The 21639-nt window shown below is 54.6% G+C and overlaps 2 protein-coding genes and 1 non-coding gene across 8 annotated transcripts in view; 1 reads left to right on the top strand and 2 right to left on the bottom strand.

Annotated features, from left to right (window-relative positions):
• The window catches only part of PRKCSH (protein kinase C substrate 80K-H), a 15784-nt gene extending 7610 nt beyond the window's left edge, over positions 1-8174 (bottom strand). Inside the window, exons 1-8 of one of the 4 annotated variants that reach the window (XR_009208850.1) lie at positions 8072-8174; positions 7813-7874; positions 7324-7478; positions 7015-7131; positions 6168-6263; positions 6015-6072; positions 2808-2925; positions 1682-1811 (exon numbers count right to left, since the gene is read on the bottom strand). Coding sequence is in view for 3 of the 4 variants with exons in the window: in XM_032169746.2 (XP_032025637.1) it covers positions 1682-1811; positions 2808-2925; positions 6015-6072; positions 6168-6263; positions 7015-7131; positions 7324-7478; positions 7813-7874; positions 8072-8077 (742 nt within the window). In the remaining variant the exon portion in view is untranslated. Of the gene's footprint in view, positions 1-1681; positions 1812-2807; positions 2926-6014; positions 6073-6167; positions 6264-7014; positions 7132-7323; positions 7479-7808; positions 7875-8071 lie in introns of those variants that run through there. The other 3 variants (XM_032169746.2, XM_032169747.2, XM_032169748.2) reach the window with 3 other exon arrangements.
• On the bottom strand, positions 4863-4962 carry LOC116479819 (small nucleolar RNA U13). The gene has a single exon (XR_004251122.1). It is a non-coding gene; the product is annotated as a small nucleolar RNA U13 (small nucleolar RNA).
• Positions 7748-21639, top strand: ODAD3 (outer dynein arm docking complex subunit 3). Of its 3 annotated transcripts, none has more exons than XM_058424834.1 (13): positions 7748-7829; positions 12791-12912; positions 13033-13110; positions 16383-16553; positions 16642-16743; positions 16855-16980; positions 17160-17282; positions 18230-18382; positions 19396-19556; positions 19630-19786; positions 20420-20575; positions 21040-21124; positions 21305-21639. In XM_058424834.1, exons 1-13 carry the CDS (start codon positions 7748-7750, stop codon positions 21415-21417), a joined length of 1629 nt encoding a protein of 542 aa, XP_058280817.1. In that variant the 3' UTR covers positions 21418-21639. The 3 variants fall into 3 exon arrangements, with proteins under 3 accessions (XP_058280817.1, XP_032025632.1, XP_058280816.1); XM_032169741.2 differs by lacking the exon at positions 7748-7829 and adding an exon at positions 8251-8753; XM_058424833.1 differs by lacking the exons at positions 7748-7829; positions 21040-21124; positions 21305-21639 and adding an exon at positions 8251-8753 and having other exon boundaries at positions 19630-20542.

Raw genomic sequence — 21639 nt, 5'->3', positions numbered from 1 at the left:
CAGGAGGTGGAGGTTGCAGTGAGCAGAGATCGGGCCATTAGCACTCCAGCCTAGGCGACAGAGCAAGACTCCATCTCAAAAATAAATAAATTAAAAAAAAATCTTCAGTTGCAGACAAAGGGCCAAACCCCAGATAGAAAAAGCTCTTTATTTTTTATTGTAGATGAAGTCTTGCTCTGTCACCCAGGCTGGAGTGCAGTGGCGAGATCTCAGCTCATTGCAACCTCTGTCTTCTGGGTTCCAGGGATTCTCCTGCCTCAGCCTCCCGAGTAGCTGGGACCACAGGCAGACGCCACCAGGTCAGGCTAATTTTTGTTTTTGTTTTGTTTTGTTTTGTTTTTTGAGACAGAGTCTCACTCTGTCGCCAGGCTGGAATATAGGGGCGCAATCTCAGCTGACTGAAAACCTCCAAATTCCTGGTTCAAGCAATTCTCCTGCCTCAGCCTCCTGAGTAGCTGGGATTACAGGCACACACCACCATGTCCAGCTGATTTTTGTATTTTTAGTAGAGACGGGTTTCACCATGTTGGCCAAGATGGTCTCAATCTCCTGACCTCATGATCTGCCTGCCTCAGCCTCCCAAAGTGCTGGGATTACAGGCGTGAGCCACTGCGCCTGGATGTATTTTTTTGAAACAGAGTCTCGCTCTGTTGCCCAGGCTGGAATGCAGTGGCGCGATCTCGGCTCACTGCAGGCCCCGCTTCTCAGGTTCACGCCATTCTCCTGCGTCAGCCTCCTGAGTAGCTGGGACTACAGGCACCTGCCACCACGCCTGGCTAACTTTTTTGTATTTTTTTTTTTTAGTAGAGACGGGGTTTCACCGTGTTAGCCAGGATTGTCTCGATCTCCTGACCTCGTGATCTGCCCGCCTCGGCCTCCCAAAGTGCTAGGATTACAAGTGTGAGCCACTGTGCCCGGCCGTATTTTTTTCTTTTAGTAGAGACGGGGTTTCACCATGTTGGCCAGGGTGGTCTCAAACTCCTGACCTCAGGTGATCTGCCCGTCTCGGCCTCCCAAACTGCTGGGATTACAGGCGTGAGCCACCATGCCCAGCCACGAAAAAGCTCTTACAATTAGTGAAGACAAATACCAAACACCTGATAGGAAAAATGGTCACTGGATTAAGTAAGTCCAGCTAAAGTCATATAACAAAATCTACGTTGATGTTAAAAGGAAGTAGGTGGCCGGGCGCGGTGGCTCATGCCTGTAATCCCAGCACTCTGGGGAGCCGAGGCAGGTGGATCACTTGAGGTCAGGCGTTCAGGACCAGCCTGGCCAACATTGTGAAACCCTGTCTCTACTAAAAATACAAAACAATTAGCTAAATGTGGTGGCACGTGCATGTAATCCCAGCTACTCAGGAGGCTGAGGCACAAGAATTGCTTGAACCTGGGAGGCAGAGGTTGCAGTGAGCTGAGATCGCGCCGCTGTACTCCAGCCCGGGTGGCAGAGGGAGACACTGTTTCAAAAAAAAAAAAAAAAAAAATTATTTAAACAATTTTTAAAAAGGAGGCTCCTGACATATGCCACAATCCAAGCGAACCTCAAAGCACACAAGGCGATGGGCAGCATGATCAAAAACCTGCTGAAACTGACAACAGATAATGAGCGGGAGACTCCTAGGCCCAGACCTGCTCCCACCCAGGACTGAAGGTGAGTCCTTGGCCACTTTCTGCCGTACCTTCCCACAGCTTCTGGTGCTGCTCTTTGGCCTCTCTCTCTGGCTTCTCGGCTTCCTCCTTCACTGTCCGCAGCATCTCCACCTGGTCTTCCAGAGACTTCTTCCCAGCCTGTAGCTCAGTGAGCTTTTTCTGGGTGGGCAGAAGGCAAGAGACCAGCTCTCCCCTGCTCTGCCTCCTCATTGACTACTACCTCCCTGCCTCTACACCACAGGGCAGCTGGGTCTCTCTCCCGAGCTGGGGTTCGCTGTAGCCCTCTGGAGAGAAGCCCAAATGCCTCAATGTAGCTCGCAAGGGCCCACGTAATCAGGCCCCTGCCTGATTCTCCAGCCCCATTTGCCCCATCCCTATCTTACTAGGATCCAGTTGCCTTGACAACATTCAGACCCCCAAACGCTCTTCTGCCTCCGGTTCTTCAAACATGCTGTTCCTTCAGCCTGGAACACTCTACCTGGCTAACTCCAAATTACCCAACAGATTTCATTTGAGATAAAGGCCTCCTCTTCCAAGAAGCCTTCCTTGCCTCCTGCCCCCAAGGCAGAGAGGGAGAGGAACTGGGCAAGAAGTCTCTACCCCAAATTTCCCTTTGTCCAGCAGCCCTGGCTGGCTGTCCCTCCTACTAGCAATGAATCCCTTGAGGCAAATCCAGGTCGGTTTCCAGCCTCCTGTCCAGTACACAGGCAAGGCAGGGAGAGACACACACCTAGGGACCCCAAAGCACCCACTCTATGGAATTAATCCAGCTGCTACTGGCTGACGTTATCTTGTTAACATCAGAACAGGGGAGTCATCTGGTCATCAGCCCATCTTACAGGCAATGGCACCACAGATCCGGGGTACAGAGAAGCAACGCTCCCATCCCCAGGAGGCAGCGAGGCCCTTCCAGCCTGCTTTAGTCTGATGCCCGAGGCCCTGACAAACACCTAAGCCAACAGCCTCCCACTTGGGAACTATTATACTTAGCCAATGACTAAACGCCTAGCACACAACTGAGAAAGCAAAGCTCTGAAAGGCAGTCACTTGCCCCAGAACAGTAGTCAGGGGCAAACTCCTCCCCAGTTTTGCAAGCCCATGCTATGAGGCCTCAAGGCCCAGACCACCCTGAGGCAGCCCCCACAGGCTCCTTACCTGCTTCTCCTCCCGTGCCTTCTTCCAGTCCTCAATAAGGATCTTCTTCAGACGGAACCCTTCGCGGGTGACCTCGGCCATCTGCTGCAGGGACTCTCTCTCCTTACGGCCCTTCTCTCTGCGGTGGGGAGACACACAGGCACCACCAGTGGGGCACTTAGGGTCCACCAGGTCTGCCTCTTCCAAAATAGCTCAATCCAGCTGTGGCCTCCCACCAAGCCATGCTGGGAAAGATGAGAGCTTCCTCCCAGGTTCTCTCAACATCAGCATCCTTCATTCCTATCCTTGAAAGAGAACAGTAGGTTCTATAGGCCCCTGGGGTCAGGGAAGGGACTAGGGAGTGCCAGGAGGTGGAGCTAGATATCAACTCTCAAGAGACAGGAGACTAGCTGGGTGCAGTGGTTCATGCCTGTAATCCCAGCAGTTTGAGAGGCCAAGGCAGGAGGATTACTTGAGCCCAGGAGTTCGCAACCAGCCTGGGCAACATATAAAGACCCTGTCTTTACACATAATTAAAACACAAAACCACAGAAGACAGAGAGAACAGAAATCATGACTCCCAGACAAAAAGACAATCTGGTTACTAAGTGTGTTGGTTGGCTGGGCGTGGTAGCTCATGCCTGTTATCCCAGCGTTTTGGGAGGCCAAGGCGGGCGGATCACCTGAGGTCAGGAGTTCGAGACCAGCCTGGCCAAGATGGTGAAACCCTGTCTCTACTGAAAATGCAAAAATTAGCTGGGCGTGGTGGCATGTGCCTGTAATCCCAGCTACACGGGAGGCTGAGGCAGGAGAATCACTTGAACCCGGAGGTGGAGGCTGGGGTAAGCAAAGATCATGCCACTGCACTCCAGCCTGGGCAACAGAGCGAGACTCTAACTCAAAAAAAAGAAGTGTGGGCCGGGCGCGGTGGCTCACACCTGTAATCCCAGCATTTTGGGAGGCCGAGGCAGGCGGATCACACGGTCAGGAGATCGAGACCATCCTGGCTAACACGGTGAAACCCCATCTCTACTAAAAATACAAAAAAAGAAAATTAGCCAGGCGTAGCGGCGGGCGCCTGTAGTCCCAGCTACTCGGGAGGCTGAGGCAGGAGAATGGCATGAACCCGGGAGGCGGAGCTTGCAGTGAGCGGAGATCACACCACTGCATTCCAGCCTGGGCGACAGAGCGAGACTCTGTCTCAAAAAAAAAAGAAAAAAAAGAAGTGTGCTGGTTGTGTTCAATCCACCTTCTATTTAAAAGATGTGGAATCCAGAGAGTTTACACCATCTGCCAACAACTGATAGCACTTTGTTTTTTTTTTTACTTTTTAGCTCACTGCAACCTCTGCTTCCCAGGCCCAAGCAATCTTCCTGCCTCAGCCTCCTGAGTACCTGGGACTACAGACATGCACCAACACACCCGGCTAATTTTTAAAAAAATTTTCAGCCAGGCATGGTGGCTCACGTCTGTAATCCCCGCACTTTGGGAGGCCAAGGCGGGTGGAACACGAGGTCAGGAGTTCGCGAACAGCCTGGCCAATATGGTGAAACACCGTCTGCACTAAAAATACAAAAATTAGCCGGGTGTGGTGGCGGGTGCCTGTAGTCCCAGCTACTTGGGAGGCTGAGGCAGAAGAATCGCTTGAACTCGGGAGGCAGAGGTTGCAGTGAGCCGAGATTGCACCACTGCACTCCATCCAGCCTGGGCAACAGAGTGAGACTGTGTCTCAAAAAAAAAAAAAAAAATTCAGAGATGGGTCTCACTGTGTTGCTCAGGCTGGTCTCAAACTCCTGGGTTAAGGTGATCCTCTCGCCTTAGCCTCCCAAAGTGCTGCGATTACAGGTATGAGCCACATGCCCAACCAGTAATTTTTTTAATTATAATTTCCAATTTTTATTTTAACTTTTTAATTTCTTTTTTTTTTTTTTACTTTTTATAGAAATAGGGTATCGCTATTTTGCCCAGGCTGGTCTCAAACTCCTGGGCTCAAGCAATCTTCCTGGCTCGGCCTCCCAAAATGCTGGGATTATAGGCAGGAGCCACCATGAGCCGGGTCTTATTTTTATTTTTTCATGTCAAACAGGTAATGTGCCAAGGTCACAACAAGGTTTAAGGGAGGCACATCTCTCACACATGCATAAAAACCTAATCATCATGGCCAAGCGCGGTGGCTTAGCACTTTGGGAGGCTGAGGCGAGCAGATCACCTGAGGTCAGGCGTTCGAGGCCAGCCTGGCCAACGTGGTGAAACCCCATCTCTACTAAAAATACAAAAGTTAGCCGGGCGTGGTGGGGCACACCTGTATTCCCAGCTACTTGGGAGGCTGAGGCGTGAGAACTGCTTGAACCCGAAGGGCAGAGGCTGCAGTGAGCCGAGATCATGCCACTGCACTCCAGCCTGGGAGACAGAGTGAGACCCTGTCTCAAAAAAAATAAATCAATAAAAATAAATCATCACGCCTATGAACTACAAAAGGATCAGCTGGCAGGAATTGAGAACAGCTGTTCCTCTAGATGCCACAATCCCCACCCCTCCGTATTGCCTCATACTCGGCCTCCTTCTGTTGTATACTTTTTTTTTTTTTTTTTTTTTTTTGAGACAGAGTCTCACTCTGTCGCCCAGGCTGGTCTGCAGTGGCACGATCTCGGCTCACTGCAACCTCCACCTCCCGTGTTCACGCCATTCACCTGCCTCAGCCCCCCAAGTAGCTGGGACTATAGGCACCCGCCACCACGCCCAGCTAATTTTCTGTATTTTTAGTGAGACGGAGTTTCACCGTGTCAGCCAGGATGGTCTCAATCTCCTGACCTCGTGATCCACCTGCCTCAACCTCCCAAAGTGCTGGGATTACAGGCGTGAGCCACCCCACCTGGCCTCCTTCCGTTGTATACTTTACCTGCCTGTGGGTGTTTCAGTTTTCAGGGCCCGCTGCAGAGCATGACAATGGAAAGTTTAGAGTCCAAGTGCCGGATCTGCTATCTCCTATGTGACCCTGGGGAAGTCATTTCCCTTTCTAAACTTGAGTTCCCCCATCTGTTGAATCGGGAAACAATCCTACCTGCTTCCAGACTGGAGGGAAAGGTGGGGATTAGGATTCACAAGTCACCTGGCACAGACGGAGCACCCGATACAGAAAAGCAGAAGAGAGAGTGGGCCCGATTCACTGGGTGGAGCCAGGCAAAGTCTTGGGGTGGGGTGATGGGAGGGGTACTGTCACCCACGTACTTGCAGGTGTTCTCACAGATGACACCGCTGTTGTACTCGTCTGTTCCATCGCAGCAGTCTGTGGCAGAGGGAGAAGCCAAGATCAGACCTGGCAGTGCCTCCTCCCTCCCTCCCTCTACCACCTTTCCAGAATCCTAGTGCATCTTCACTTACCACAAACACCATCGTTGACCCGGTTGGAGGGGATATACAGGGGCTTATAGCCAGTGTTGGTGCAGTGGAAGCTGCCATTAGGACAGGCAGCCGTGCCTGTGAGGAAGAAGGGAGGGAAGGTTTTCGGAGTCAGCTCAGGGACAGACATGTCCCATCCATCCACAGACAAGAGCCCCTGACCCACACTGCACACAGAGAGCACAAGAAAGGAAAAGGAAACCAAATGAAGGGAAGTTGTACACTGCACACCCAGGCCTCGAAATAAAGCTCTCCAGTGCCGCCTCCTGCCTCTTCTCACTGAGGTCCTTCAAAACAGGGTCTCCGCCTGGCACAGGGGCTCACACCTGTAATCCCAGCACTTTGGGAGGCCAAGGCAGGAGGATGACTTGAGCCCAAGAGTTAGTTCCAGGCTGCAGTGAGCTACGATCATGGCACTGTACTCCAGCCTCAGCAACAAAGCAAGACCCTGTCTCTTCAAAAAACACAAAAACAAAAAGCCAGGGTTTCCCTTCACCTCTGTCTCCTGCTGGATTGCTCTTGGCCCCACCCTGTCTCCCACTTCTAGGGGTTTGCCCATGTTGACCCCTCCATCTGCAGCACCTTCGGGATTCAACTGAAACCTCACCTCCTTGGAGGAGCCTTCTCTCACCCCTAGGCTTGGGAGTAGGAGGACTCTGGGCTCGCTCCTCCAGCTGCCCGGGGCCATAACACTGACCACTGACTTCTGAGCTTGTTTCTGCCCACTCAAAGGGGAGCCAGCAGAGAGAGTATCTTGGTCACACAGACAGGGCCTGACACTGAGCAGTGTTCAATAAACATCTGATGGATGAACACAGAAAAAGCTCACCTGGCTCGTCAGAGCCATCTTTGCAGTCGCAATAGTCATCGTTGACCTGATCAAATGGGATGGTGGCCGAACCGTCCAGGCAGGTGAAAGGCTTGGACTCATCGTAGAAGTGATGATCTGCGGGGTACAGGAAGCTCAGCCCAGGGCAGGTAAGCGCCTTCTCCACCAAATACCATCTCTGTTCCCCCACCCCCACCAGCGGGGCACTACCGGGAAACTGAGGCAAAAGGCTGTAAACGCCTATACCCAAGGCCCAATGTTGGCCCCTCCCACCTCCAGCCTGGCGGGAGGGTGAACTGGAGGACTCACTGGTGAGGGAGACGCCCCGGGGCCTCTTGACCTCCACGGCCCAGCACATGGGTAGCAGCAGAAGCAGCGGCAGCAGCATCTCACCAGACGCTCTGAGGCCCGAAATGGGTCCTGTGGGAGGAAGCCGACAGCGGGAGATGCGCTGTGTCTTCACGCTGCAGGAAGAAAGCGGATCCTGGTCAGTGGGAAAGGGCTATTTCCAGCCAATTGGATTCCTCCATCGCTTCCAGGCAATGAGGCCTCACTTTGTTTCCGACATGGGGGCGAGGGGCAGCGATCTCCCCAATCCTGGCCAGTCTCACTTTGCTCAAATCAATGGCGAGGATCTCAAGATCTCAAAACCTCCACTCCCTGTGCCCAATTGTGACCCAATTCCCGCCAATAGGCCAAAGGGGTTAACAGCCTCCGCCGTCCATACCCACACATGCACCCTCCGGTTGCCCCCTGTAGGAAACTGAGGTGCCCTCCCACCCGCTCGTTCACACCTACACGAGGCCGGAGCAAAGGTCAGTATCCACCGCACCCCTCTTGTCCAGCAGCCACGGTCCCTGCTGCAGAAAGAAAGCGGAAATGTCTGGGACCCGTCACTTCCGGTCGTACGTTCCGCACCGGGAACGGAGAGTCAGGGTCGCCATGTTGGGAGAGGCAGGAGTGGGTGCGGTGCCAGAGCCGAGACAGCCATCTTGGGCAGGACTGTGAAGCCTTAGGATAGTTCTGAGGGCTAGCTCTTAATGGCGGCGCAACGTACCTCCATCTTGGAGTACCTCCATCTTGGGAGTGGCGGTTTCTCAAGCCGGAAAGTTGCTGAAAAATGCCCGCGAACCCCAGGGGCGGGATAAGGTTCGGGGAGGTAAGGAAACGGGACGAGCACGTGACTCCAAAGTGCCCAGACCCTCGGTCCTGCGGCGCGGCTCTGCCCCGCCCACTATTGGGACTGCCCCTCTATGCAGCCTCAGCCAATGAGAACGCAGTGTCAGCCACGGAACGCGAGTGGTCTCCATGGAAACACTGAAGAGAGACGGGGAGGCGGTTACCTAGCAACCGAGAGATGCGGAGAGCAACCACCTAGCGGTCGGAAAGTGCATTTTTCAGAGCTCTAGGAATCCGAGCTGAAGGATCCCTGACAGGGGCGACCGACTCCTAGTTGTCCCCCTAACCCCTAGGGGCCTTCAGCCCCAACCCCATCATGACATCTCTCCTGTGCAGGGCGGTCTCCGCCAACGCCCTGCCTCCTCAGGACCAGGCTTCGACGCCGTCTTCCAAGGTCAAGGGCAGGGAGGCTTCGGGCAAACCCAGCCACCTCCGAGGCAAGGGCGCAGCGCAGGCCTGGCCCCCCGGCCGTTCCAAGGGAGGATCCTTCCACAGAGGTGCAGGGAAGCCCTCTGCGCACTCTCAGGTGGCTGAGTTACATAAAAAGATACAACTGTTAGGTAAGATGGCTCCAGAGGGTAGAGGGTCAGGGGTCAATAGTGCCATCCAATCTTCAGACCAGGCATGGTGTGATAAAGGTATTTCTCCAGCATGAGTCTAGGTGAACCATTTCTGGGCAAAAACTGATACTTGTTTCATGGTTTTCCTCCTCTGTCTCTTAAAACTTCTCATGAGTTCAAAACCGAGTGAATTGCACTTCATACTTTCCTCTAATTTCTTTTCTCTCTCTCTCTTTTTTTTTTGGCAGAATCTCGCTCTGTTGTCAGGCGGGAGTGCAGTGGAACGATCTCGGCTCACTGCAACCTCCGCCTCCCGGGTTCAAGCGATTTTCCTGCCTCAGCCTCTCGAGTAGCAGGGACTACAGGCACATGCCACCACGCCCAGCTAATTTTTGTATTTTTAGTACAGAGGGATTTCACCATATTGGCCAGGGTGGTCTCAATCTCTTGACCTCCCAAACTGCTGGGATTACAGGCGTGAGCCCGCCTCGGCTTCCCAAACTGCTGGGATTACAGCGTGAGCCACTGCACCCGCTTTTTTTTTTTTTTTTTTGAGACAGGGTCTCGCTCTGTCGCCTAGGCTGCAGAGCAGTGGCATGATCTCGGCTCACTGCAACCTCTGCCTCCCAGGTTCAAGCAATTCTCGTGCCTCAGCCTCCTGACTAGCTGGGACTACAGGTGCGTGCCACCACACCTAATTTTTATATTTTTAGTAGAGACTGGGTTTCACCATGTTGGCCAGGCTGGTCTCGAACTCCTGATCTCAAGTGATCCACCGGCCTTGGCCTCCCAAAGTGCTGGGATTACATGTGTGAGCCACCACGCCCAGCCTTCTTTCTTTCTAACAGGGTCTTGCTCTGCTCTTCAGGCTGGAGTGCAGTGGTTGGATAATAGCTCACTGCAGCCTCGACCTCCTGGGCTCAAGTGATCCTTCCACCTCAGCCTCCCTAGTAGCTGGGACTACAGGCATACGCCACTGTGCTTGGCTAATTTTCTTTTTTTTTTTTTTTGAGACGGAGTCTCGCTCTGTCACCCAGGCTGGAGTGCAGTGGCGCGATCTCGGCTCACTGCAAGCTCCGCCTCCTGGGTTCACGCCATTCTCCTGCCTCAGCCTCTCCGAGTAGCTGGGACTACAGGCGCCCGCCACCACGCCCGGCTAATTTTTTGTATTTTTAGTAGAGACGGGGTTTCACTGTGGTCTCGATCTCCTGACCTCGTGATCCGCCCGCCTCGGCCTCCCAAAGTGCTGGGATTACAAGCATGAGCCACCGCGCCCGGCCAATTTTCTTACTTTTTGTAGAGATGGGGTCTCACTATGCTGCCCAGGCTGGTCTCGAACTCCTGGACTCAAGCAATCCTTCCTCCTCAGCCTCCCAAAGTGCTGGGGTTACAGGCATGGGCTGCTGCACCTGTCCTGAGCATAGATTTTAGAGCCAGATTTTCTGGGTTGGAATCCTGGCTCTGCATAATAGTTGTCCACCCTTGGGGGACTAAGAGTAACCTAATTGTTCTCAGTTACTCCATGTGTGAAATGGGGATAGTAACGGTACAATATAGGTACCTGAAATGTGTAAAGTGCTTAGAATAGTGCCTGGCACATAGCAAAGTACCATAAGGTGTAAACCAGTGGTTCTTGTTGGAAAAGGGTTGGTTTGCCCCACAGGGGCCATTTGGCAATGTCCTAAGACATTGAGACCAGCATGGCCAACACGGTGAAACTCTCTGTCTCTACTAAAAATACAAAAAATTAGCCGGGCATGGTGGCATGCATGTCTGTCGTGGGTGTGTGTCTGCCACTGGCATCTAGTGGGCAGGGGTAAAGATGCTGCCCAACATTCTGCAAAACACAGGAGAGCTCCCCATGGCAAATAATTATTCGGCCCAGTTGTTGGTCATCCTGAGGTTGCAGAATCCTTGCTTGTAAGCCATTATTATTGTTTTTGTTGATATTATTAAGAGGTAATCATGGCTGGGCAAGGTGGCTCACACCTGTAATCCCAGCACTTTGGGAGGCCGAGGTGGGTGGATCATTTGAGGTCAGGAGTTTGAGACCAGCCTGGCCAACATAGTGAAACCCCATCCTACTAAAAGTACAAAAATTAGCCGGGCGTGGTGGCGCACGCCTATAATCCCAGCTACTTGGAAGGCTGAGGCAGGAGAGGGGCTTGAACCCAGGAGGTGGAGGTTGCGGTGAACCAGGATTGTGCCACTGCACTCCAGCCTGGGTGACAGAGTGAGATTCTGTCTTAAAAAAAAAAAAAAAAGGTAATCTTGCATGGTTGCTTGTGACCTTAAACAGTTTAATCAGCCCAAGCCTCTGTCTTGTCATCTGTGCAAGGGGTATGATATGCGTGTGCCATGGATACCTATTGACATGTGATATATGACATTCGGAAACCTCTTAATCCAGCATCCAACACATAATAAATGCTCAAAGGGAAGTACAGGTGACCCTTGAACACCATGTGTTCACATATATCATTCATCCTTTCAAGTTAAAAAAAATTGAGATGGGCAGGCCAGGCACAGTGGTTCACACCTGTAATCCCAGCACTTTGGGAGGCTGAGGCAGGAGGATTGCTAGAGGCCAAGAGCTCGAGACCAGCGTGGGCAACGTAGTGAGACCCTCGACTCTACAAAAAATAAAGTAGCCAGATGTGGTGGCACATGCCTCTAGTCCTAGCTACTTGGGAGGCTGAGGCAGGAGGACTGCTTGAGTCCAGGAGGTTGAGGCTTCAGTGAGCAATGATAGCACCACTGCACTTCAGCCTGGGTGACAGAGCAAAACCCAGTCCCAAAAAAGAAAAGAAAAGAAAATACAACAGTCATGGAATGCAAAACCTGAGTATACAGAGGGACAACTGTTTGTATCTGCAGGTTCCACAGGGCTGACTGCGGGACTTGAGTATGGAAGGATTTTGGTTTTTTTCTTTTTTTGAGACAGAGTCTTGCTCCGTTGCCCAGGCCGGAGTGCAGTGGCAGGATCTCGGCTCACTGCAACCTCCACCTCCAGAAGTCAAGTAATTCTTGTGCCTCAGCCTCCTGTAGCTGGGATTACAACAGGCACCCACCATCATGCCGAGACATGTTGGCCATGATAATGGGACGGTCACTGCAACTCTGCCCGTTCACCTATTCTTCTACCTCCCCTTGAGACGGAGTCTTGCTCTGTCCCCCAGGCTGGAGTGCAGTGGCGCGATCTCGGCTCACTGCAAGCTCCGCCTCCCAGGTTCACGCCATTCTCCTGCCTCAGCCTCCCGAGTAGCTGGGACTACAGGCACCCGCCAACACGCCCGGCTAATTTTTTGTATTTTTAGTAGAGACGGGGTTTCACCGTGTTAGCCAGGATGGTCTCGATCTCCTGACCTCGTGATCCGCCCACCTCAGCCTCCCAAAGTGCTGGGATTACAGGCTTGAGCCACCATGCCTGGCCAGAGACGGGGTTTCACCGTGTTGGCCGGACTGATCTTGAACTCTTGACCTCAGGTGATCCGCCCGCCTCTACCTCCCAAAGTGCTGGGATTACAGGAATGAGCCATCATGCCCAGCCTCACATCTGGCTAATTTTTGTATTTTTAGTAGAGACGGGGTTTTACCATGTTGGCCAGGCTGGTCGACAACTGCATTCTTATAATATTAAGTTGATGAGCCTGGCACAGTGGCTTACACCTGTAATCCTGGCACTTTGGGAGGCCAAGGCGGGCGGATCACCTGAGGTCGGGAGTTCAAGACCAGCCTGACCACCATGGAGAAACCCCGTCTCTACTAAAAATACAAAATTAGCCAGGTGTGGTGGCGCATGCCTGTAATCCCAGCTATATGGGAGGATGAAGCAGGAGAATCTCTTGAACTAAGGAGGCGGAGGCTGCGGTGAGCTGAGATTGCACCATTGCACTCCAGCCTGGGCAACAAGAGCGAAACTCCGTCTCAAAAAAAAAAAAAAAGTTGATGATTGCAAGAAAGGTCTTTTCTCTGGGATGTTGCACCCACCCAGCCACCCAGTAACTGTGTGTCTGTCCACCTCACCTGCCTGCCAGAGGGTGACCGGAAGGCTTTTTTTGAGAGCTCTCAGTGGAACATCAAGAAGAACCAGGAGACCATCAGTCAGCTCCGCGAGGAGACTAAGGCACTGGAACTAAAGCTGCTGGACCTGCTCAAGGTAAGGGGCAAAGGGGTGGGTGTAGGGTTCCTGCAGTGGGGGATGGGGGGACAAGGAGGTAGCACCCGGCCTCAGCAGGAGGTGGCATGTTGAAAGGTGACTAGACTTCCTTCTTTGCAGGGAGATGAGAAAGTGGTCCAGGCAGTGATTCACGAATGGAAGTGGGAGAAGCCATACCTGAAGAACAGGACAGTCCAGGTTTGCCCACCCTCGCCCCACCTCCTCCTTCATTTCCAGCCTGGGTCCCCTCACCACTGGACTCCAGGCTCACCCTCTCCAATCCTTCCTGCACACTAGCTTCCATTCGTGTGCTCATTCAATTAAATCTTTATTACTCACTGTCCTTGTATCTGGCATCCTGGCATGGTAGGAAATGCAGTGAAAAAGCAGACCAAGTCTCCACTTCTAAAAACAGCTCATATCCTAATAGGGAAAACAGGTTTAAAAAAAAAAAATCACAGCCAGGCGCGGTGGCTCACGTCTGTAATCACAGCACTTTGGGAGGCCAAGGCGGGCAGATGACCTGAAGTCGGGAGTTCGAGACCAACCTGACCAACATGGAGAAACCCCATCTCTACTAAAAATACAAAACTTAGCTGGGCATGGTGGCACATGCCTGTAATCCCAGCTACTCAGGAGGCTGAGGCAGGAGAATCGCTTGAACCCAGAAGGAGGAGGTTGCAGTTAGCCGAGATCGTGCCATTACACTCCAGCCTGGGCAACAAGAGCGAAATTCCGTCTCAAAAAATAAATAAATAAATAAATAAATAAATAAATAAATAAATAAATAAATAAAAAATTTTTAAAAGTCACTTGAACCCCAGAGGCAGAGGTTGTAGTAAGCTGAGGTTGTGCCACTGTGCTCCAGCCTGGGAGATAGAGTGAGACTCAGTCTCAAAACAAACGAACGACAACAATGACCAGTGGCACATGCCTGTAATCCCAGCTACTCAGGAGGCTGAGGCCGGAGGATTGCATGAGCCTAGAAGTTTGAGACTATAATGAGCCACAATTGCACCACTGCACTCCAGCCTGAGTGACAGTACAACCTGTTTCTTTAAAAAAAAAAAAAAAAAGGCTGGGCGCGGTGGCTCACGCCTGTAATCCCAGCACTTTGGGAGGCTGAGGCGGGCGGATTACCTGAGGTCGAGCATTTGAGACCAGCCTGGCCAACATGGCGAAACCCTGTCTCTACTAAAAATACAAAAAATTAGCCAGGCATGGTGGTGCATGCCTATAATCCCAGCTACTCGGGAGGCTGACGCAGGAGAATCGCTTGAACCTGGGAGGTGGAGGTTGCTGTGAGCCGAGATTACACCATTGCACTCCAGCCTGGGCAACAAGAGCAAAACTCTGTCTCTAAATAAATAAATAAATAAATAAATATAAAATAAAACACAGTCTAGGCGTGGTGGCTCATGCCTTGTAATACCAGTGCGTTGGGAGGCCAAGGCTGGAGGATCCCTTGAGCCCAAGAGTTTGAGACCAGCCTGCCAACATAGTGAAACTTTGACTCTACAACAAATACAAAAGATTTGCCATTGCCGGGCACGGTGGCTCACGCCTGTAATCCCAGCACTTTGGGAGGCAGAGGCGGGCGGATCACGAGGTCAGGAGACCGAGACCATTCTACCTAACACGGTGAAACCCCGTCTCTACTAAAAATACAAAAAATTAGCCGGGCGTGGTGGCGGGCGCCTATAGTCCCAGCTGCTCGGGAGGCTGAGGCAGGAGAATGGCATGAACCCGGGGGGCGGAGCCTGCAGTGAGCAGAGATCGCGCCACTGCACTCCAGCCTGGCAGACAGTGAGACTCCATCTCAAAAAAAAAAAAAAAAGATTTGCCAAATGTAGTGGCACAGGACTGTAGTCCCAGCTACTTGCCAGGCTGAGGTGGGAGGATCACCTGAACTGGGGAGGTGGAGGCTGCAGTGAGTCATGTTCCTGCCACTGCACTCCTGTCTGGGTGACAAAGCAAGGCCTTGTCTCAAAAAATAATTTTAAAAATTAAAAGGCTGGGCGTGGTGGCTCACACCTGTAATCCTAGTACTTTGGGAGGCCAAGACAGGTGGATCACTTGAGCTTAGAAGTTCATGACCAGCCTGGGCAACATGATGAAACCCTGTCTCTACCAAAAATACAAAAACGTACTGAGGCATCGTGGCATGCATCTGTGGTCCCAGCTACTGAGGACGCTCAAGGGGCGGAGGTTGCAGTGTGCCGAGATCGAGCCACTGCACTCCAGCCTGAGTGACAGGGTGAGACCCCATCTCAAAAAAACAAAACAAAACAAAACTGGGGTGGGTGCAGTGGCTCATGCCTGTAATCTCAGCACTTTGGGAGGCCGAGGAAGGAGGATGGCTTGGGCCCAGGAATTCGCGACCAGCCTGGGCCACATAGCGAGACCCTGCCTCTATAATTTTTTTTTTTTTTTTTTTTTTGAGACAGAGTCTCGCACTATCGCCCAGTATGGAGTGCAGTGGCACGATCTTGGCTCACTGCAAGCTCTGCCTCCCAGGTTCATGCCATTCTTCTGCCTCAGCCTCCTGAGTAGCTGGGACTACAGGTGCCTGCCACCATGCCCGGCTAATTTTTTGTATTTTTAGTAGAGACGGGGTTTTACCGTGTTAGCCAGGATGGTCTCGATGTCCTGACCTCGTGATCCGCCAGCCTCGGCCTCCCGAAGTGCTGGGATTACAGGCAGGAGCCACCGCGCCTGGCCTAAAACATTTTTTAAAAGAAAAAAATGGCCAGAAGTTGGCTGGGTGAGGTGGCTCACGTCTGTAATCCCAGCACTTTCGGAGGCCGAGGCAGGTGGATCACCTGAAGTCAGGCGTTCAAGACCAGCCTGGCCCACATGGTGAAACCCTGTCTCTACCCAAAATACAAAAATTAGCCGGGTGTGGTGGCACATGCCTGTAATCCCAGCTACTTGGGAGGCTGAGACAGGAGAATTGCTTGAACCCAGGAGACGGAGGTTGCAGTGAGCTGAGATCGTGCCACTACACTTCAGCCTGGGCGACACAGCGAGACTCCATTTCAAAAAAAAACACACAAAAATTAGCCAGGCGTGGTGGTGGGCACCTGTAATCCCAGCTACTCAGGAGGCTGAGGCAGGAGAATGGCGTGAACCCAGGAGGAGGAGGTTGCAGTGAGCTGAGATTGCACCACAGCACTCCAGCCTGGGTGTCATGGAAAGACTCTGTCTAAAAAAAAAAAAATGAAAGAAAAATTAAAAAAAAATTTTTAGAACCCTGAGCCGGTGTAAGATCACCAAGGTGGTCGATATAGACAGAGAGAAGACTCCGGTGCTCTCTCTCCAAGAAACACAGAAGGGGTGGCCAGGGAGGTGGGTAGAAAACGGGAGAGGGGAGTCCTGGAAGCCACAATATGGGAGAAGGAAGGGAGGAAGGGCTAAGTGTGTGTCGGGGTAGGGTGTTCAGGCCCCTGCTTTCACTCCCCTCCTTGCAGCAGGCCCTGGAGCACCTAGACCACCGGCTGAGGGAGAAGGTGAAGCAGCAGAACGCCCTGCGGCACCAGGTGGTGTTGCGGCAGAGGCGGCTGGAGGAGCTCCAGCTGCAGCACAGCCTGCGCCTTCTGGAGATGGCGGAGGCGCAAAACAGACACACGGAGGTGGCCAAGGTAGGGGCGGGTGAGGCCTGCAGAGCAGAGGGTCGTGTGGGAGGGATTGAGTGCGGAGGGCCCTCAGCCCAGCCCTGCTGCTCTCCAGACCATGCGGAACCTGGAGAACCGCCTGGAGAAGGCCCGGATGAAGGCACAGGAGGCCGAGCACATTACCAGCGTGTATCTGCAGCTCAAGGCCTATCTAATGGTAGGGACTAGAAGGGCTTGGGTGAGATGGCAAACAGGGAGGGCGGGCTTGGCTAAGAACAGCAGTCACAGGCCTGCCCCATCTCCCCAACCCCTCCCCACCACGCCCCAGGACGAGAGCCTCAACTTGGAGAACCGGCTGGACTCCATGGAGGCTGAGGTGGTGAGGACCAAACATGAGCTGGAGGCACTGCACGTGGTGAACCAAGAGGCCCTCAATGCCCGGGACATTGCCAAGGTGCCAGCCCTCTTGCCCTCGGCCATCCTGCCCAGCTGCCGCGGTCTCCCAGCTTGAGAATCTGACCTCAGCTGTCCCTGAGCTTCCCCAATGCCCCCGCCCCCATCTATCTCCCAGCACCCTGCAGCGGGCAGCGGTAGGTGCCAGCTGGTCTCCCTGCTCCCCTGCCCGCCCTCCAGAACCAGCTGCAGTATCTGGAGGAGACCTTGGTTCGAGAGCGCAAGAAGCGGGAACGCTACATAAGTGAGTGCAAGAAGCGCGCCGAAGAGAAGAAACTGGAGAACGAGCGCATGGAGCGCAAGGTGGGTGCACCCAGGGGTGCGCGGCTTGACTGCAGCCCAGCCCAGCACAAACCAGCCACGCCCTCGCTCTACCTCATCCTAGGCCTTCTCCCACTTCCTGTTTCTCCTAACCCCGCCCCCTCTCTGACTCCACCCCCACTTGGTGCAAAGACCCCTCCCACATCCCTGACCCCGCCTCCCCTCGCGACTGCACCATTTTGGCTCTGACGTGGCCTCCAGCCTTCCCCTTGCTCAGCGACCCCTACCCATCCTTTCCCAACTGACTAGACTGCCTGTCCTAAATCTGACGCTGCCTCTAACCCAACCTTTGCTTAAGGCCACGCCCCCTCACTCTTGGCCCCGCCCCTGCACCTGCCCTGAGGCTGCCACCCGTCCAGCCCTCACCAAGGCCCTGCCTTTTGGTGTTTTGGGTTGTTGTTGTTGTTGTTGTTGTTGTTTTTGGTAGGGTTTTTTTTTTGTATATATATATATATATTTTTTTTTTTGAGACCGGGTCTCACTCTGTCGCTCAGACTAATTATAGCTGACTGCAGCCTCGACCTCCTGGGCTCAAGTGATCCTCTCACCTCACCCTCCCAAGTAGCTGGTACTACAGGCGCCCCACCATGCCCTGCTAATTTTTGTATTTTTTGTAGAGACGGGGTTTCGCCATGTTGCCCAAGCTGGTCCCGAACCCCTGGGCTCAAACGATCCTCCCGCCTCAGTCTCCTAAAGTACTGGAATTAAAGGCATGAGCCACAGCCACCACCACCGCGCCCTACCTTGTCCCACTTTATTGACACCTGCCCGGGTGCCTTTATCTGGCCCCAAGCTTTTGCCCTCTCCCTTCCCTCCAGTTTGAGCCCTGTTCCCTCCCAGGCCCCTGTCTGGATCCCCCCTCCCCGGCGGCCTCCGCTCTAAGCGCTCTCCACGGGCTGACCCTGGCTCTGACCTCAACCCACGAGCAGACCCACCGCGAGCACCTGCTGCTACAGTCTGACGATACCATCCAGGACAGCCTACATGCCAAGGAGGAGGAGCTGCGGCAGCGCTGGAGCATGTACCAAATGGAGGTGATCTTTGGCAAGGTCAAGGACGCCACTGGCACTGCCGAGACGCACGTGAGTTCCACCCGCAGCCCTCTCCGCCGCGCCCCCTCCACCCCGGACGGGCCCCAGGGGTGCCCAGGCCGGTGAAACCAACACACCCTGCCTCCCCTCTCTGCCAGGTCAGTTCTTCAGCTCACAAACCTGCTCCTTTCTTGAAAAACATCCCTTCCCCCTCCAGCTACCGTTCAGTTTTTCTGCTGCCCTTCGCAGCAAAACCCCCAGGAGCTGTCTACACTCGCTGCCATTTCTACACTCGCCTTCCGTTCTTTGGCACCGTGCTAACTCCTTTGCCATGCCAGCTCTAGGAGAACTGGGAGTTTCCTCTCTTGTTCTGTCTCCAGTGTCTGTAACATGGTCTGGGACCCAGTAGACTGCTTAGTACCATCCTCAGATCCTGGCAAGTGGGGTCCCTGCGCCGGGTCCCTCACTTTACAGCGTCTTCCTTGCATTATTCTAAGGCCACTGTGTCCCCCTTGGGTCCTGGTTACCGCCGGTGAACACTGGACCCCAACCCTGTTTCTCCCCTCTGGGTGCCCGCCAACCTGCTGCTCCTCCCATGGGGCCAACCCCTGAGGAGCTCCGGGATTCCCACCTATAGGAGGACAGCTATGGGGTCATCTGGGGCACCAAGGCGCAGCCCCTTTCCAGATGTGGGCCTTGTGAGTGGATGGCTCCGAAGACGGGAGGTATTTCCTGCGGGATCGGGAGAGATTCACATCCAGAAATTGATGTCACGTTGATTTTGGAAAGAAGCTATGCTCGCCTGTCCAGTTGCCCCCGAATTTGGGCTGACTCAAATTCCTTATATAGGCCAGAAAGGGCCCCGCAGAAATGATATATCCGGGGCTGCTCACCCTTGAAGCAACCCTGAGTCCAACCCACAGTGTCCCCATACATTGCTGTGCAAAACGCGCCAGCTCAGGCCACCTGTCCAGCGTGCGAGGGGACGCAGGGTCGGGGAGAGGAGATGGAGCGCCCCTACGCTCCCTAGGCCCTGGCTCTGACTGGTGCTGGGTGGCCCGCAGTCGTTGGTGCAGCGGTTCCTGGCCCAGGGCGACACCTTCGCGCAGTTGGAGACGCTTAAGAGCGAGAACGAGCAGACGTTGGTGAGGCTGAAGCAGGAGAAGCAACAACTGCAGCGGGAGCTGGAAGACCTCAAGTACTCCGGGGAGGCCACGCTGGTGAGGTGAGGCGCCGGGGCCCTGAGGAGGGCGGCGGGGCGGGCTGAGCCCCCGGGGTGACCTCCCGGCTCCCTGCAGCCAGCAGAAACTGCAAGCCGAGGCGCAGGACCGTCTCAAGAAGGAGGAGCGGCGGCACGCCGAGGCCCAGGACCAGCTGGAGCGCGCCTTGCGGGCGATGCAAGTGGCCAAGGACAGCCTGGAGCACCTGGCCAGCAAGCTGATCCACATCACTGTGGTAGGCCCAGCCCGGGGGAAGCCCCGCCAGGCCCTCCTGGGACCGAAGAGGCGCAGCCACGAAGCGGGGGTTCCCGCCACACCCGCCTGCCCTAGGGATCGTGGCTTGCCACATCCTCCGTCCCGGACGTCAGAGGCCCCGCCCACAGGGGAAGCCCCAACCCATTCCTCAGAGTCCCCGCCCCACCTCCCTGGGGAAGCCCTCACTCCCCAAGGAAGCCCAAGACTTCAGAGACCCTGTCCCGTCTCAAGCCCCGCCTCCAAGGGAAAGAAGTCCCACCCTGTCCCCGAAAACCTCGGAGACCTATCTGCAATTCTGGAGCAGCCCGAGACAGAAGCCCTATCCTGCCCGCAGCAGAGGCCTATTTTTTCAGGAGGCCATTCCACAATGGCCTCCCTCGAATCCTTACTGATCCCAAGAGGCCTCCCCGAAACCTTTTCATATAGAGTTCAGAGGCTCCCCTATCACAGACGTGGCCTTGACCTAAGTCCGCGCCCCCAATGGCTAGGATCGCCCCTGTAGGTGGGCCCTTACCTCCTATGCCCCGCCCCCGAGAGAAAAACCCCGCCCCTGGGTGGAGCCTTCTAAGAGGCCCCACCCCTCTCGGCTGACCGGGCTGTACCCTGGCCGCAGGAGGACGGCCGCTTCGCGGGAAAGGAGCTGGATCCCCAGGCAGATAACTATTTGCCAAACTTGCTGGGCCTCGTGGAGGAAAAGCTGCTGAAACTCCAGGCGCAGCTTGGGAGCCACGACGTGCAGGAGATGCTGCGCCACATCGCTAACCGCGAGGTGCCCTGCAGCCATGGGGCAGAGCTCCAGAGATCTAGGAGTAGGGCTGGGTCGGAAAACCAGGGAACCGGGGGCAACTTCGGGAGACCAGATTGCAGGCTGATCAGCCAGGAAGGGGTCTCGGGGACAACGGGTGAGGTTTGACGAGCCAGGGGTGAGCCCGAGCCGCGAGGGAAGAAACCAGAAGAGGTGCGGGCGGGTCCCGGGAGGCTAGAGGACGCGGCTGGGGGATCGGGATGGGGAGAGGCCTAGTGGCAGGGCCCCGGAGACCAGGGGCGGACCTGAGTGATGAGGGGGTGAAGCTGGGTATCAAGGTGCCTGCTGAAGGAGGGATGGGAGTGGGCAGTGGTCTCCAGTTGGAACTAGGGCGTATCTCGGAATGGGGTAGGGAGGAGGGAGAACGTGACTTTTCGGTGGCCCCTGGCCCCGCCCACCTTCCTCTCTCGCTTCCCATCCCCGCTTAGTTCCTGGCCAGCTTAGAGGGAAGGCTGCCCGAATACAACACCCGCATCGCCCTGCCCCTTGCCACTTCCAAGGACAAGTTTTTTGGTCAGTATGGGTGGGGGGATGAAGGGGTGCGGTTGGGGCCCCAAGCTGGGGAGCAGGAGGTTGTCGGATACCCTGCTCAGGGCCAAGGTGGGGGTGGAGTGGGGTGGTAAAGGGAAGGGGAGCCAGGGATGGGGACCTGGATCCCTCATCGCTCCCTGCTCATCCCCCCACCCCCCGTAGACGAAGAGAGTGAGGAGGAGGACAACGAGGTAGTGACCCGCGCATCACTCAAGATCCGTTCCCAGAAATTAATCGAAAGTCACAAGAAGCACCGTCGCTCTCGGAGGTCCTAGACTCGTCCTGACACCCACCTGGCGGCCCCCATCGGAGCCCCCGATCCCTCCGGGTCTAGCTCAGGCCCCACGGGGCCCCTTCAGGGGCTGAACGCCGCCCAGACAGGGAGCGGAGGCGGCCAGCGGCGCCCGGAGGGGAGGGAGGGGCCGGGCCAGACGTTCCCACAGTAAATCTCCCCAGCTGGGTCCGCCTCGGCCTCAGAGTTGCGCAATAAAGGTTAC

The sequence above is a fragment of the Hylobates moloch genome, unplaced genomic scaffold, assembly GCF_009828535.3.
Source record: "Hylobates moloch isolate HMO894 unplaced genomic scaffold, HMol_V3 SCAFFOLD_12, whole genome shotgun sequence".
Lineage (NCBI taxonomy): Eukaryota > Metazoa > Chordata > Mammalia > Primates > Hylobatidae > Hylobates > Hylobates moloch.
The sequence above is the reverse complement of the archived record's forward strand: the minus strand, read 5'-3'. Positions and strand labels throughout refer to the sequence as shown.

What these genes read in the sequence shown, in the direction of transcription:
- ODAD3 (XM_058424833.1), top strand. Translation starts at nt 8,510, where the DNA reads ATGACATCTCTCCTGTGCAGGGCGGTCTCCGCCAACGCCCTGCCTCCT. An exon ending in ACGAGCGCATGGAGCGCAAG is followed by an intron (nt 17,283 to 18,229) that starts GTGGGTGCACCC and finishes ACCCACGAGCAG; the next exon opens with ACCCACCGCGAGCACCTGCT. An exon ending in GGGGAGGCCACGCTGGTGAG is followed by an intron (nt 19,557 to 19,629) that starts GTGAGGCGCCGG and finishes GGCTCCCTGCAG; the next exon opens with CCAGCAGAAACTGCAAGCCG.